The 15,335-nt window shown below is 48.1% G+C and overlaps 1 protein-coding gene across 1 annotated transcript in view; it reads left to right on the top strand.

The window, feature by feature from the left end:
- TFCP2L1 (transcription factor CP2 like 1) overlaps positions 1-15,335 on the top strand; it is an 88,301-nt gene that overhangs the window by 64,722 nt on the left and 8,244 nt on the right. Inside the window, exons 9-14 of the mRNA XM_049889061.1 lie at positions 1,879-1,927; positions 2,015-2,108; positions 5,794-5,884; positions 6,962-7,065; positions 10,341-10,483; positions 15,218-15,269. Of these exons, the coding sequence (XP_049745018.1) occupies positions 1,879-1,927; positions 2,015-2,108; positions 5,794-5,884; positions 6,962-7,065; positions 10,341-10,483; positions 15,218-15,269 (533 nt within the window). The remainder of the gene's footprint in view (positions 1-1,878; positions 1,928-2,014; positions 2,109-5,793; positions 5,885-6,961; positions 7,066-10,340; positions 10,484-15,217; positions 15,270-15,335) is intronic.

The raw sequence follows: 15,335 nt of genomic DNA, 5'->3' as shown, positions 1-15,335 counted from the left end.
AGCTGGGAGGGGCTGTCTTGATTCTTTTTACTCTCTTGTGCTCATTTACTATGTGGCATTGGTCGGATTGGGCTTTTCTTGCCCTGGGTTTCATGCTTGTAACACACAGAAACTGGCCTTCCTGCTGGCTACCCAGCTCAGAAAACATTCGGACTCATTTACTCGATGATGTGGGAAGGACACAGGCAAGGGGCTGGCAGGCAGCCTCCTGGCTTGTCCCGGGTGTGTCCTTTTCATGGGGCAGTGACGGAGGCAGGGAGAAGCTGGGCAGCCTACCAGGTGAACTTGGACCGCACAGTTTCTGCCGTAGGTTCATCAGAGTTTGTGCTTAGTGGACAGAGAACTTTTCTCATGGGAAAGCGAGATTGTCCATGAATTTGGTTTTACCAAGATGAAGAGAGGCCTCCCTGAGAGGCTGAGAAATAGAGGTGTCATATTTAAATTCAGGCACACCTAGCCTTAACTCTGCACTTTCCTGGAGCTCACAGCTCTCTAAGTCTCTTATTGCCAAAGGGAGGAAGAATTCCATGCAGGTTCGGGAGGAGCGTGTGTAAGATGCCCAGTGTCCGTGGACATTTTATGAAGTACCGCTGCTCTGACTGATGACTGTCTCAGGAGTGTCCTTGGGACATTTTTTTTTTTTTTTTAACTTTTATTGAGCTTCAAGTGAACGTTTACAAATCAAGTCAGTCTGTCACATATAAGTTTATATACATCTTACTCCTTACTCCCACTTGCTCTCCCCCTAATGAGTCAGCCCTTCCAGTCTCTCCTTTCGTGACAATTTTGCCAGCTTCCAACTCTCTCTATCCTCCCATCCCCCCTCCAGACAGGAGATGCCAACACAGTCTCAAGTATCCACCTGATATAATTAGCTCACTCTTCATCAGCATCTCTCTCCTACCCACTGTCCAATCTCTTTCATGTCTGATGAGTTGTCTTCGGGGATGGTTCCTGTCCTGTGTCAACAGAAGGTTTGGGGACCATGACCGCCGGGATTCCTCTAGTCACAGTAGACCATTAAGTATGGTCTTTTTATGAGAATTTGGGGTCTGTATCCCACTGATCTCCTGCTCCCTCAGGGGTTCTCTGTTGTGCTCCCTGTCGGGACGGTTATTTTTTAAGTATATCTTTCTCTCAGCTTATCAACCCTGGCACTGAGGTCTGTGTCTACCCCATGAGTCAGTTCATAGCAGGGACTGGCATGCCTCTCTTTTGGGGAAAAACTGAGACTGTCAGCTTGATAATGGGTAGCAAACCGTGGGTGGTTACTCACTGAAGAATAATTCCTGTGAGATTCCTGTGACCTGTTCTGATTCCAGTTAGAGAAATATTTGGGGTTATGACCCTTGGTTTGGCTGTAGCTCTTCAAGCTCTGAGTTACTGTGTCCTTTTCAACACCTGTGTCCTGTTGGTCAGGTTGCCTATCGCTTGGCTGGGCCTGGGGGTAGAAACTCCGAGTAGGAGGTTGTTGTTTTTAGCTACTATCAAGTTGCCCCATGACTCATGGCAACCCTATGTGTTACACGGTAGATCTGTTCCATAGGGTTTTCTTGGCTGTAATCTTTTATATTTGTGAAAATATGTACAACTAAACAGACACCTGCTTGACAGTTTTTACATGTGCAGTTTTGGCTGTAATCTGATTACTCAGAGATGGAGGGGTTGTCATTGGCTGGAGCAGTGTCATTTTTCAGAGCTTCCCGTCCACTCAAAAGTGCTAGTTAGGGACGGGAAATTCTTGAGAACCCACTTTATTTAAAACAAGTCCTACTTAATAATGTATGACACACCTGCAGGGCAGGGACAGCGCTAGCAGGTGATGAGGGCAGCCTCGCAGGGTCCTGTCTTCTCACTGTGGGTCTCCTTCCTTTGCAGCAACAGCTCTCCAACCCACCCAGTGGAGGCCCTGCCCCTTGGCATTGACGTAAGTGTTTGCAGTCAGGCTCTGGGGCTAACTGTTCCTTTGGGTCCTCATGTAGCTGCTTCAGGCCCTCTTCTCTCTGCCCTGCAGCACCTCCTCCCGTCTGCCTCCATCCAGGATGCCCAGCAGTGGCTCCACCGCAACCGCTTCTCCCAGTTCTGCCGGCTCTTCGCCAGCTTCTCGGGTGAGCACCTTCCAACTGTGTCGAGAGCCACAGAGGTTTAGGAGCACCTGATGGGCTGCCTCATGGCTCTGAGGGCTGTGGCTTTGTACAGAACACAGAGTAGCCCCCTCAGTCAAGTGTTAGAGACAGATCCTGTCCCTAGAAGTCCCCAGTCCAGTGGGGCTTTAGGAAGACAGTCTGGGTAACTCTTACCTAAGTAGGTGGGATCTGGGAAGCCCCCCTACTAGCCAAGCAGCCTAATGCACATTGGGTGAGGCTTCTGCACACTTCAACCAAAATGTTGCTCATCGCATGGTCTCTGGAGTCACGACTGGGAGATGGAGGTAAAGCCACAGATGAGGAGGCAAGGTGATTCTTCCCCCCCTTGGAAAGGTTTTGAAGCCCTTGCTGATGGTCCTTGAGCCAGGGGCTGGGGGGGACAATGGTGAACTGAGCAGTGCACCTTGCCATCAATGGAGTCAGTCCAGAGGGACAGGAAACATCTGTTTTAAAATTTGATCAAAACTAGAGGAGCCTCACTTTTCCCCTCTCTACAGAGAGAGAGAGAAATAGCAAAGAGCCAAATGACATCGGAGGAGATGTCAGAGCTCAGTGATTGGTGCTCACCAAAGTGAGTAGGATGGACAGGCACTTACAGAAACCAATAGGTCTGCACTGCCTGGGCCTGCCTCCCCTTGCCTGGCTCCTTTATTGACATACAGCGTGCATGCACGTTCCTGCAGTGTGTGTGCAGTTTGCTGTGTGTTCAGTCTGGCAGCATCTGTGTATCCAGCCCCCAGGCCTGTCGTGCCTGCCATGCTCCCACCTCAACGGTAATCACTATCCCGACTGCTCACAGCACAACCACATTTTGCTTGGTTAATGAAATTGAATGATACTGGAAGGACAGTGGTGTGGAGGGAAGCAGCATCTATCCATTCTGTCACCTCGGCACTTCTAAGAGCCTTCTCTGTTAGAAGTGGGGGTGCAGCAGCAGTAAGATGGTGGTCCTGCCCTCAGCAGTGTGCAATTTTGAGTCAGCACAGACCCATATACCAGCAGTCTTCAGCCTCAATGCAGTGTGACCCATCTGTGATGGAGGACGCTCAGAGAGGACCTGATCTGGACTGGGCAGGGAAAGAGGGCAGAGGTGGCTGTGGTTTTAAGTAGGGTGGTTAGGGTCATGGAGCAAAGGCTAGACAGAGGTGGGGAGTGAGCCAAGTGGGTGTTTGGGAAAGAGCTTTCCAAGCAGAGGGGAAGTTTGAAGACTGCAGTGAGGGGAGGCCAAGAGGCAGCATGGGCCATGGGCAGGTCATTGGGCCATTGTAGAGGACTCGGCTTACTCCCAACGAAAAGGCAAGAGTTGTGCACACAGAACTGTCCCTAAGGCTGTCTCTTTCCGGTGGCAAGAGACAGAAGATGGAAAGAGTGGCTCCAGGCCACTTGGCTTTTGGCAGGTTCTAAGCAAAAGACTGGTGTCATTCTTGGCCCTTCGAAAGTCCTGGTGGTCACTTTGTAGCCTGCAGACTCTGTAGTAAGAGTAAAAGGCAGTTTAGGCTTACAGCTTTTTTCAAGGACCCTGGGTTCTTTCTTCTTTGACCCACAATTCTCTGTCCCTTTGATAGAGCCACCTGCCTATGTTTCTTAAACCATCAGGTCAGTCCTCATAGGCTGCCGATGGGACTGTACATTGATACGACACTTTGGGAAAAAAAAAACTGGCAGTACCTACCAAAGCCAAGGTGATCCAACAGAATGTGGAATTTATCAAACAATATTGGTATCGTGTGCAAGTAAAATTTTGTGGAAGATCATTTAAAAGTGGTTGCAGCAGTACATTGACAGGGAACTACCAGAAATTCAATCAGGATTCAGAAGAGGACGTGGAAGGAGGGGTATCATTGTTGATGTCAGATGGATCTTGGCTGAAAGCAGAGAATATGAGAAGATTTTTATCTGTGTTTTATTGACTATGCAAAGGCATTCGACTGTGTGGATCATAACAAATTATGGGTAACATTGTGAAGAATGGGAACTCAAGAACACTTAATTGTGCTCATGCAGAACCTGTACATAGATCAAGAGGCAGTTGCTCGAACAGAGCAAGGGAATACAGTGTGGTTTAAAATAAAGTTGTGCATCAGGTTTGTATCCTTTCACCATACTTATTCAATCTGTATGCTGAGCAAATAATCTGAGAAGCTGTGGACCATATGAAGAAGAACATGGCATCAGGATTGGTGGAAGACTCATTTAACAACCTGTTTATGCAGACGACACAACCTTGCTTGCTGAAAGTGAAGAGGACTATTGATGAAGATCAATGACTACAGCCTTCAGTATGGATTATATCTCAACATAAAGAAAATCCTCACAACTGGGCCAGTAAGCAACATCATGATAAAAGGAGAAATTATTGAAGTTATCAGGGATTTAATTTTACTTGGATCAACAATCAATGCCCGTGGAAGCAGGAGCCAGGAAATCAAATGATGTGTTGCATTGGGCAAATCTGCTGCAAAAGATGTCTTTAAAGAGTTAAAAAACAAAGATGTCACTTTGAGGACCAAGGTGCGCCTGACCCAAGCCATGGTATTTGCAATTGCCTTATATGCATACAAGCTGGACAGTGAATAAGGAAGACTGAATTAAGAATTGATGCCTTTGAATTATGGTGTTGGTGAAGAACCATGGACTGCCAGAAGAATGAACAAGTTCTGTCTTGGGAGAAATACAGCCAGAGTGCTCCTTGAAAGTGAGGGTGGCGAGACTTCATCTCACATATTTTGAACATGTTATTGGGAAGGATCAGTCCCGAGAGAAGGACACCATGGACAAGATGGATTGACATAGTGGCTGCAATGATGGGCTCAAACATAGCAACAATTTGAGGATGGAGCAGGACTGGGCAGTGTTTCTTTCAGTTGTACATAGGGTTGCTATGAATCGGAACCGACTCGACGGTACCTAACAACAGCAACCAAAGCCAAATACACATGCCCTGTGACCCGCAGTCAGCTCCTGGGCTCAGGATATGTACACATGTACGAACCAGAAGGCAGATGTGAGAGTTTCCATGGAGCCTTAATCACCATTGCTCCAGATGCCCACAGAGAATGGATGCTGGGTTGTGCTATATTCACAGGGTGGAATAGTACATTATAATGAGAATGAACCCTCCATAACTATGTGCAGCACTGATGAACCCCTCAATCATAACTCCGAGGGAGGGAAGCCAGATGTCAAAGGGTACACATGATTCAGTTTCATTTATATGAATTTCAAAAACCAAGCAAAACTCAACTGTGATGTGAGCAGTCAGGATGGCGGTTACCCTAGAGTTGGGGGGCCAGTGACGGCTTGTCTCTTGGTCTGCGTGTTGGTCACAGAAGTGTGCTCAGAGTGAACACACGCATTTACACCAGTAGAGGCATGGCAGCAAACAGGCAGTGAGGACCTAGTGGTTTCTGTAAGTGCCTGTCTTGTCACTAAGCTTAGAAACCTCTTGGGCTGTGACCCTCTGATGTTGTTGAGCTCTTTGTTGTTTCTGTCTCCGTGGACTTCCTGGAGCCCCTTGAGGGTGAGGCAGGTTCTCATTTTCCCCTCTCTCTCACCCCCTACCCCCAGTGCAGGATGTGCAAGGTGCTTGGGGATGGAGCCGTTTCTCTGTGTCCCATGTAACACGCGAACCTGTTTTCCTGCCTAGGTGCTGACTTGCTGAAGATGTCCCGAGATGATCTGGTTCAGATCTGCGGCCCTGCTGATGGGATCCGGCTCTTCAATGCCATTAAAGGCAGGTGAGTATTGGGTTTCTGGGGGAGCTGCTGGAGGTAGTCACCTGGCCCCACAAGGCAGGAAGCACAGAGCACTGTCTTTTGGGTTCGAGAAAGCTGGCTACGCTTAGTGGGCTGCCTGGTGGGACAGGTGCTCCTTAGGCTGGCTTCTTCTTGCAGTGTGGGGGCAAATGCAGGTGGAGGCATGGTGGGGTGTAGGTCAGGGCCATTGCAGTGTGGTGAGACAGTGACATGAGACACAGCAGGCTGCAGAAGATCCTGTCTTGAGGCCCCTTTCCTTCTCCACTTACCTGCAGCCTTCCGCATTTGGTTTGGATCATGGCCCCTTAGTCATTTCCTCAAGTTCTCAGATGCTTGTCTCAAAGCCACCTGCTCTCTGAGGAAGCCATCATGTGGTAGTTACCAGCATAGACCGAGAACACTTCTTGTGATGGTGGAAGTATTCTATGGCCACTCTGTCCAGTATGATAGCCACTAGCCACATGTGGCTGTGGAGCACTTGAACTGAGGCCATTGTACCTGACAAACTGAGTTTTAAATTTCATTTGATTAAAATTTTAATAGCCACTTGTGGATAGTGCAATTTTAGAGTGAGAGAGCCTGGGTTTGAATCCTAGATCTGCCTCTTATTTCTGTGCTGCTGGGTAAAGCCCTTAACCCCTGTGAGCCTCAGTTTCCTCATCTGTAAAGCCAGGGCGGCCCTAGTTCCCTCACAGGTTGTGCAGGGACTAAATGAGTTATGTACGTGGAGTCCTAAGGATAGTGCCTGGCAGAGTGAGCCCAAGTGAGGGTTTTACCTCATTACCATCCTGGGAGTCTCACCTTGAGATTCAACCTCTTGGCAGTTGCAGGATCTGGGAGGGGTCATCTTGTTCAGCTTTCCGCCTCCAGGCAAGCTGTGTGAAACCATGAAGGTCCTCCTGGGTGGGATGCCCCCGCCTCCTCTCCAAGGAGCATGCTTCGCATTCCTTTAGTTCTGGAACAGCCTTCTTGGCTCCTCTGGTCCCTCCTACTACTGTTTCCATGCTCTGTTCCTGGAGCCCGGTCCACCCACCTGCCATTTCTTTCCTCTTTTGCCAGGAACGTGAGGCCGAAGATGACCATCTATGTCTGCCAGGAGCTGGAGCAGAACCGGGTCCCCCTGCAACAGAAGCGGGATGGCGGTGGGGACAGTGGCCTCTGTGGTGGGTTTATTGGGGAGCTCCTCCACCATGGGGTCAGGTAGCAGTCTTCATGTACAACGAGTTTTGGTTAGACCTCATCATGATATTGAAATGTTAGAACAAGAGACCTCTCCCAGAATATCCGTCCAGCCTCCTATTTTACACCTGGGGAGACTGAGGCCCCTAGAGGGGATGTACCCTGTCCCCTTCCCCCAAGGCCATTTAGCTACTCTCCAGCAGAACTGGCAGTTGGGCTTTCTCCCCTGTTGTTGGTGATCAGTGTCCCACAGTTGTGCACTCTGAAGCTGGACTTACCTTACCTGAGCGATTCCTCCTGCACTTGTCCCCCAGCCATATGAAGCTCTACTAAGATTGCTGCACGGGGCTTGAGGAGCACAGCCGGAGGTCCTGGAGGACCTCAGGAGTATGCAACTTTTTGGGGTTGCCAGTGTTGAGGCAGTTTGAGAGACAGGACACAAGCTTTGGAGTCAGCCATCTCTAGATATCAGTGCTGGCCATGCTACCTACTAGCCGTGTGACTTAGAGCTGGGTACTAAGGCCTGTGCCTCAGCTTCCACATGTGTACGATAGATAACACTGCCCACCTCCTAGAGGTGTGAGGTTTAAATGAGGTGATGTGTGTAAAGCTCTTTGCTTCTGAGGCCCCGTGAGTCCTGCAGGTCTGATGGGCTGCCCTGTTGCAACGCCTGAGTGGTCAAGCACTCCGTGTGTCATTTGCAGAGAGTGCGAAAGAGAGAGCATGAGCTCGCCCTGCCTGTCTACCTCTCTGGAATGGAAGTTCCCCTAGATAAGTAAGAACAGCCACCTCTTGAGCACAGTCACTACCCTAAGGGTTTTCCATGTATGCGCTTACTTGCTTCTTACAGTGCCCCCGTGACATAGACGTTGCTGTTGTCTTTGTTTTACTGTGGAGGAAGATGAGGCACAGAGTGGTTGGCTGGCCTAAGGTCACAGTGTTGTAAGTGGCAGAACCAAGATGCAAACATTCAGACCTCAGCATCTGGCTTCAGAGTCCTCACCCGACCCCTGTCCATCTCTGGCGAATGTCCAAATCCTCGCTTCTCCTCTTCTACTGTTAGACTGTGAGGGCTCCCACCCATATGCAGAGGGCGGCCCAGTATTTGCTCCTGCTCCGTGCAGTACTTGATGCCCAGCGAATGAGTTGATCTTGCAGCATCCCTGAGTGGGTAGGGCTCCAGGAGGTGGAGAGACTGTCTAAGGTCTTGTGTCCAGTGGGGGGCAGAGTCAGGATCTGAACCCAGCCTGGTCTGCTCTGGGGCCTCTTGGCATTTCCAGAGTGCTCTGGGCACCTCTGGGTGGCCAAGTTCAGCTGGGGGCAGGAAAGACCAGTGATGAAAGACTACACCAGTGCCAGCCTGAGGTCTTTCGGATTCTTTTTGCCAGCAGTCCTATTTGTTTTAGAGTAAAGACAGAAAAAGTGGAACTGGCTCTGAAAAGTTGGAAAAGAAAAAAGGAAGTACAATTAGGATTCTGTTATAAAAAGGAGCTTTGTAAAAGAGGCCTGGGATTCATAGCTGGTGTTAGTATTGGGAGGCACACAGTGCAGTAACCATATTCTTTGAACACAAATCTAAGTGTGGGTCATCCTGTTTGAAATCCTGGAAAATCAAATCTGTTTTGTGGCTCTAACTGTGGGGCCACTCTGTTTATTTTTAAAATATTAGATTTCTGATGAAATTTTTCAACCAAGGGTTCCTTAGTTAAGGAAGAAGTTGGGAACCTCTAATTTAATCCAGTTGTGTTTTACTTTTGGAAACTTGAGGCTCCCCGTGAATTGTGTTATCCACCCCAGGCCACTTGGGGAGGTTGCTCATACCCTGCTGGTGTGGGTTTTGTATGAGAAAACACTTTACCTTCTGACGTGTTGACAGCGCACACACTCCTGGTGCCCCTCCTCCCCGCGCCCCCTTGCCCCCTCTCTTTGTGGTCAGCGGGCCCAGGCCAGTGAGTGCTGCTTATGTGGTGGGGAAGGGGTGAGGGGGGAACTGTCTTTGGAGTCAAGTAGCAGTCACCTTTCAGTTTTACTGCCCTCCACCTGAGGCCATCACTAACCCCTTTCAACAATGAAAAAGATCCTGGGGCATGGGAGTTCCTTCCTCCCTGCAGTGAGCTGCACACCTGGCTTCATCCCAGATTCACCGGAAGCCCTTCTCCCTCCAGCCCAATCCCCAGATGGGTGTCATTGGGCCTGGGGTGGGTCCAGGAATCCCTACATTTTACATAAGAGCTCCAAGAGAGACTAAAGCAGACATAAGAACCACAGCCCAGCATCTTTTCACTGTGGGTGGCTGCCCTGGGGCCTGGTACCAGCACCCTCAGCTGTATGACTTCTAGGCAAGCACCCAGGGCAGCTAGATTCCACCTGATCGATTGGAGCATGACTTTTTTTTTAATTGTGGTTTGGGTGAAAGCTTAGAGCTCAAGTTAGTTTCTCATACAAAAATTTATACACACATTGTTATGTGACCCTAGTTGCTCTCCCTCTAATGTGACAGCACACTCCTCCTTTCCACCCCAGATTTCCCATGTCCATTCAACCAGCATCTATCCCTTTCTGCCTTCTCATCTCACCTCCGGACAAGAGCTGCCCATTTAGTCTCATGTATCTACTTGAACTAAGAAGCACACTCTTCTCGAGTATCATTTTATGTCTTATAGTCCAGTCTATTCTTTGTCTGAAGAGTTGGCTTTAGGAATGGCTTTAGTTCAAGAGCCGTGTCTTTTGGGATTCCTCCAGTCTCAGTCAGACCATTAAGTCTGGTCTTTTTACTAGAATTTGAATTCTGCACCCCACTTTTCTCCTGCTCTGTCAGGGACTGTCTGTTGTGTTCCCTCTCAGAGCCGTCTTTGGTGGTAGCCGGGCACCATCTAGTTCTTCTGGTCTCAGGCTGACAGAGTCTCTGGTTTATGTGGCCCCCTTTGTCTCTCGGGCTAATATTTTCCTTGTGTCTTTGGTGTTCTTCATTCTCCTTTGTTCCAAGTGAGTTGGGACCAATTGATGCATCTTAGATGGCTGCTCGCTAGCTTTTAAGACCCTGCTTGCCACTCACCAAAGTGAAATGCAGTGCATTTTCTTAATAAAGTTTGTTATCCCAATTTGACCTAGATGTCCCCTGAAACAGGGCATGGCATTCTTACAAATGAGTATTGATTTCTCAGGTGGGGGGTGAGGCAGGCATGTTCATGCTGATTTAAATGACTACTTAAAAACCAGGCACTTGGTCTTTAGAAAGGACCTTTTCCTTCCTCCTCAGTGTACCATGCCATCTTTTTGGAAGAGCTGACTGCCTTGGAGTTGATCGAGAAGATTGCCAATCTGTACAGCATCTCCCCCCAGCACATTCACCGAGTCTACCGGCAGGGACCCACAGGTATCCACGTGGTGGTGAACAATGAGGTGAGGGTCATCGTCCACCCCCTTCTGACAGTCTGGGGCTTTGGGCTTGGAGAGAAACAGCAGAGCCCTGGACCAGAGATGCACCCAGTGGGGGTTGGGATGACTTTACAAAAATGGCAGCAGGCTTCATCTGCATGGCCCCTGCTCTCGATTGCAGTGGCTTCCTGGAGAGCTGGAGAGGGATAGTGCTCTGGACACCCCTGGGCTCTGAACAGTTGGTGAGCACCTGCTCTTTACGGTACCTGGGATAGGTGCTATGGCAAACCAGGAGCACAAACTCTCCCTCTGCCCTCCAGAAGCTATAGAAGGGAGGAGGAAAAGTGCACTGGGGGTTAGGTGATGTAGATGACATGGCTAGCAGGAGCAGTAAAGGTGCCACAGCCTTCCTGGTCTGTCCCTGGTACCACAGAGACCTGTGCAGGGCAAAGCAGCTGCTGACAGAAGGGCACAAGAATTGAGGACCTGGTGGAACTGTGCCCGAGTGATGTGACCCCACTCATGGCTAAGGAGGGGGCTGTTGAAGAGGTGTGTGGCAAGTTTAGGTATCCCTTGCATATTTAGAGAGAGGCTTTAATCTCTTGTTTGACCACGTCACCCTTCCTCCTATAAACAATAGAAATGAGTGCCAGCATTTATCGAGGGCTGGCTGTGTTCCGGCTAGTGTTCTCAGTACACTCTTAGCCCTAAAAGCCTCCCTGTGAGCTGGGGGCTATTATACATGCACAGGTGCTGTGGGGTGGACCTATGGTGGGACCCAGGCAGGTAGGCTGCAGAGCCAGAGCCACCAGGATATGGAGCTTTTAAGTCTACAGCAAGTCCAGGCACTCTGAAAGCTTCTGTGTAGAGGACACTAGGAGGGTACTGGTGGTTCAGTGGTATGATTTTCACTTTTGCTGTGGGAAACCCAGGTTCGGTTCTCTACTGTACACTTCATATGCAGCAACCATCCATTTGTCAGTGGGGGCTTGAGTGCTACTATGGTACTGAACAGGTTTCAGCAGAGCTTCCAAACTAAGACAAAATAGAAATAAAGGCCTGGTGATCTACTCCCCAAAATCAGCCAATGAAAACCCTATGGGTCCCAAAGGTCCGATCCTGTTATGCGTGAGCAGCTAACAAGAGCATTATAGAGGAGACTGGGTACAAGAGTAGTGACTGGGAAAAAGAAAGAAAATGTGGACTTTAGAATTGAACTGGCTTCCCCACCTCGTACCACCTCCTGGTAGCTGAGTGACTTTGGGCAAATTTACCTAACCTGTCTGGGCCTCAGTTTCCACACAAGGTAGGGTTGTAGTAAGGATAAATGGGAAAATACTGTCAGGCACTGGCAGACACTAAATAACCGATGGACTCCCTGGATGTAAACAATTAACATACCTGACTGCTAGCTGAAAGTCTGGAGGTTCAAATCCAGCCAGAGGCGCCTGGCAGCCTACTTCCAAACAATCAGCCATTGAAAACCCTGTTCCTCTCTGACATACATAGGGCCACCATAAGTCAGAGTCAACTCGATGACAACTGGTTTGTCGTAATTGCCAATGTTCATGCTGGGCACTTGTTGTTTTGGAAGCACATGGGGGACAGATCTTTTTAGATTAGATGTGTATAAAATGTGAAGCTTTTAATGGTCTGGATATTTTGCAAATTGTCATTATTAGTAATAACTCTATTGCCACTTATAATTCCGATTGTCATCAGCCCGTTTAACCTCCTTATTTCACAGGAGTTTCGTTTCAGTCTCAGAGATTGGCAAGGTAGTTTTTTCCTTCCTTTTTAGTTAAAAAGTAATTCACAATTAGTGTAAGAAGTCAATTGGTATGGAACAGCAGAGAGCAAAGGTGAAAGGCCCTTACCTTCACCACTGTCTCTTCCTAGATGAGCTTCCGTCAGGTGTGACATGTATCCTGTCAGGTGACGTGTGTTCTGTATACGGGATTATGTGTAGGTGTGGGTTTTGTGGGGTTTTTTTTTTAATAAAAATTTTTTATTGTACTTTAGATGAAGTTTTACAGAACAAACTAGCTTCTCATTAAACAGTTAGTACACATATTGTTTTATGACATTGGTTAACAACCCCATGACATGTCAACACTCTCCCTTCTCAACCTTGGGTTCCCTATTACCAGCTTTCATGTCTCCTTCTGCCCTCCAGTCCTCGCCCCAGGGTTGATGCGCCCCTTTAGTCTCGTTTTGTTTTATGGGCCTGTCCGATCTTTGGCTGATGGGTTTCAGGAATGACTTCATTACTGAGCTGAAAGGGTGCCCTGAGGCCATACTCTCAGGGTTTCTCCAGTCTCTGTCAGGCTAGCAAGTTTGGTCTTTCTTTTTGAGTTAGAATTTTGTTCTACATTTTTCTCCAGCTCTGTCCAGGACTCTCTATTGTGATCCCTGTCAGAGCAGTCAGCGGTGGTGGCCAGGCACCATGTAGTTGTCTGGCGGAGGCCGTGGTAGATGTGGCCCAGTGGTTTTGTGGGTTTTTAAAACACACAATGAAGATCAGGCTATGTATTTATCTGCCACTTGCTATTTTTGTTACCAAATTGGAATTCCCTCCATACTATCAAATTCAAATCTAATGCGGTTATTTTATTTATTTATTTTTGACCCACATTTTACAGAGAAGGAAAATGAAGCCCTGAACTGAGTGCTTGTCTTAGAAAATAGCCAGGAAGGTTAAAGTGCCCAGAGCAATGGACAGTCGTAGTGGCAGGGGAGAGTAGTCACTTTGCGTTTAAGGATGAATTTCTTTCTGTGAAGATGAAAGTAAGAATGTGCAGAACCCTTGTATTTTCACAGGTCCCTAAGGAAGTTCCTTCCCGGCTTGCCCTGTGCCCTGAAGAGTAGGCAGCTAAGCAAGTGAAGCTGAGAACAGAGCTCAAATGCCACCTCAGCTTAAATAGGCGATTCGTATTCCCCAGGGTCTCCTTGTCTCCTAACCCTGAATCAGTTGGAAACCTTTGGTTCTTAATTGCCTGGAGCACTGGAAGCAGCCTGGCCGGCCGTAGAGCCGGCTCCTGGGGTGCAAGGGCACTTTATTAGACAAGGGAGTTACTGATTAAGCCCGAGTGGGCTCTGCTTAGGGTTTTTCATGCCCAGGTGGCTAGGCTGCCAGGAGTCCTGGAGGGAGCAGGCCAGCAACATAGAATAAATGTACTGCATGCATCATTAGGTCCCTCGGGGAGGGGCAGGGCTCCATGGGGGGGCGGGGTTCGAAAGATTTGGAGCAATAATCCAGAGCAGGCAATAATACAACCTCGTTGCACTTTGTAGTTTGGAAAGAGGTTTTGCTGTCATTTTGGTTTGTGGGTATGTTTATGTGTACTTTTTTTTAATATTCTTTAAATTTATGTTGCAAAATACAGCGTACATGTGCAAAAGCATCTATTAAGCTTATCTGTACATTCTAAAGAATCAAGTTAAGAAATAGATGTTTTCTGTTTCTTTAAAAGCCCCTTTGTGGACTGTTTCATATCCCAGCCCTGCACCCCAGGTAAACTGCTAGCCTGAACTTTGTATTAATTCCTGGTCATCTTAACTCTTATGTATAAATTGATAGTCCCACCACCCTTGCCCTGCATCCTGTGCAATGTTGGTATTGGCTGACTGAAAAATTTTGCCAGTTCTATTTTTGTGATAGAAATAGTCCCATTTTACAGATAGACCCATGGAGGAAGAAAAAAACATTGACTTGTCCAAAGTTACTCACTGGGTGGTCAATTAAAATTAGATAGATCTTCAAAGAGGCTCATGAGTAACCCTGAGATTCCTGCCGTATATGCGGACACAGGAGTAGCACTCTCTATTTACATTTTGCCCCCCTGGACTCTGGTATGCAGATACTGCTAATTATCAAGAGCTCTGGTGGCGCAGCGGTGAAGAGCTCGGCTGCTCACCAAAAGGTCAGCGGTTGGAATCTACCAGCTGCTCCTTGGAAACCCTGTGGGGCAGTTCTGTTCTGTCCTGTGGGGTCTCTGTGAGTCAGAATCAACTCAACGCAACAGTTTTTGGTTTGATTTGTTATACAAATACGCATTCCTATAATGTTTATTATAGGAATAGAAATACATGGTATAATTAGAAAAAGGAAAAACAGAAACAAGCAAATGAAACACTCATCAACCATTAAAAAAGGGAAAGTTTCCATTGATTCGATTCTGACTCCTGGCGACCCCATGTGTCAGCATAGACCTGTGCTCCGTAGGGTTTTCAATGGCTGATTTTCAGAAGACGATCAGGCCTTTCTTCCAATGTGCCCCAGGGTGGACTCGAACTTTTGGTTAGTAGCTGAGCCCAGTAATTATTTGCACCACCCAGGGGTGCCTTGAAAGGAAGAAGACCTGGCAATCTACTTCCGAAAAATCACCCATGGGAAACCCTGTGGAGCACAGTTCTACTCTGGCACACATGGGATCACCATGAGTCGGAGTCGACTCGGGGGAACTGGGAGGAGGAGCACCATCCATAGTCCCACAGAAAGTGCTAGCATCTTGATTCCCTTCCAGGCTTCTTTCCTTCCCTTATGCTCCATTTTTAGTTGCAGCTTTAAATGGCAATCCTGTTGTGCACTTATTTGTATCATCCTTTTCTCAGTGAATGATACAGCACGAACATGTTCCTATTTTGTGTGAGCGCTGGGACGGTGTCCCTTCTGACAGCCGTGTCATACTCAGCAAGTGGCTTTTCCTGTATGGACTCGTTGTTGAGGGCATGTGTTCTCTCTCTCTTGCCCTTTAGATGGTGCAGAATTTCCAAGACGAATCTTGTTTTATCCTCAGCACGTTAAAAGGTAAAGACCACTGCCTTCTCTTACTTTTTCTCTCTCATTGAAGTCTGTTGGCCATGCCCCTCGGAG

This window comes from Elephas maximus, chromosome 6 (genome assembly GCF_024166365.1).
Source record: "Elephas maximus indicus isolate mEleMax1 chromosome 6, mEleMax1 primary haplotype, whole genome shotgun sequence".
Taxonomy (NCBI): Eukaryota; Metazoa; Chordata; class Mammalia; order Proboscidea; family Elephantidae; genus Elephas; species Elephas maximus.
Note: the sequence above shows the minus strand (reverse complement) of the source record. Positions and strands in the feature narration are given on the sequence as shown.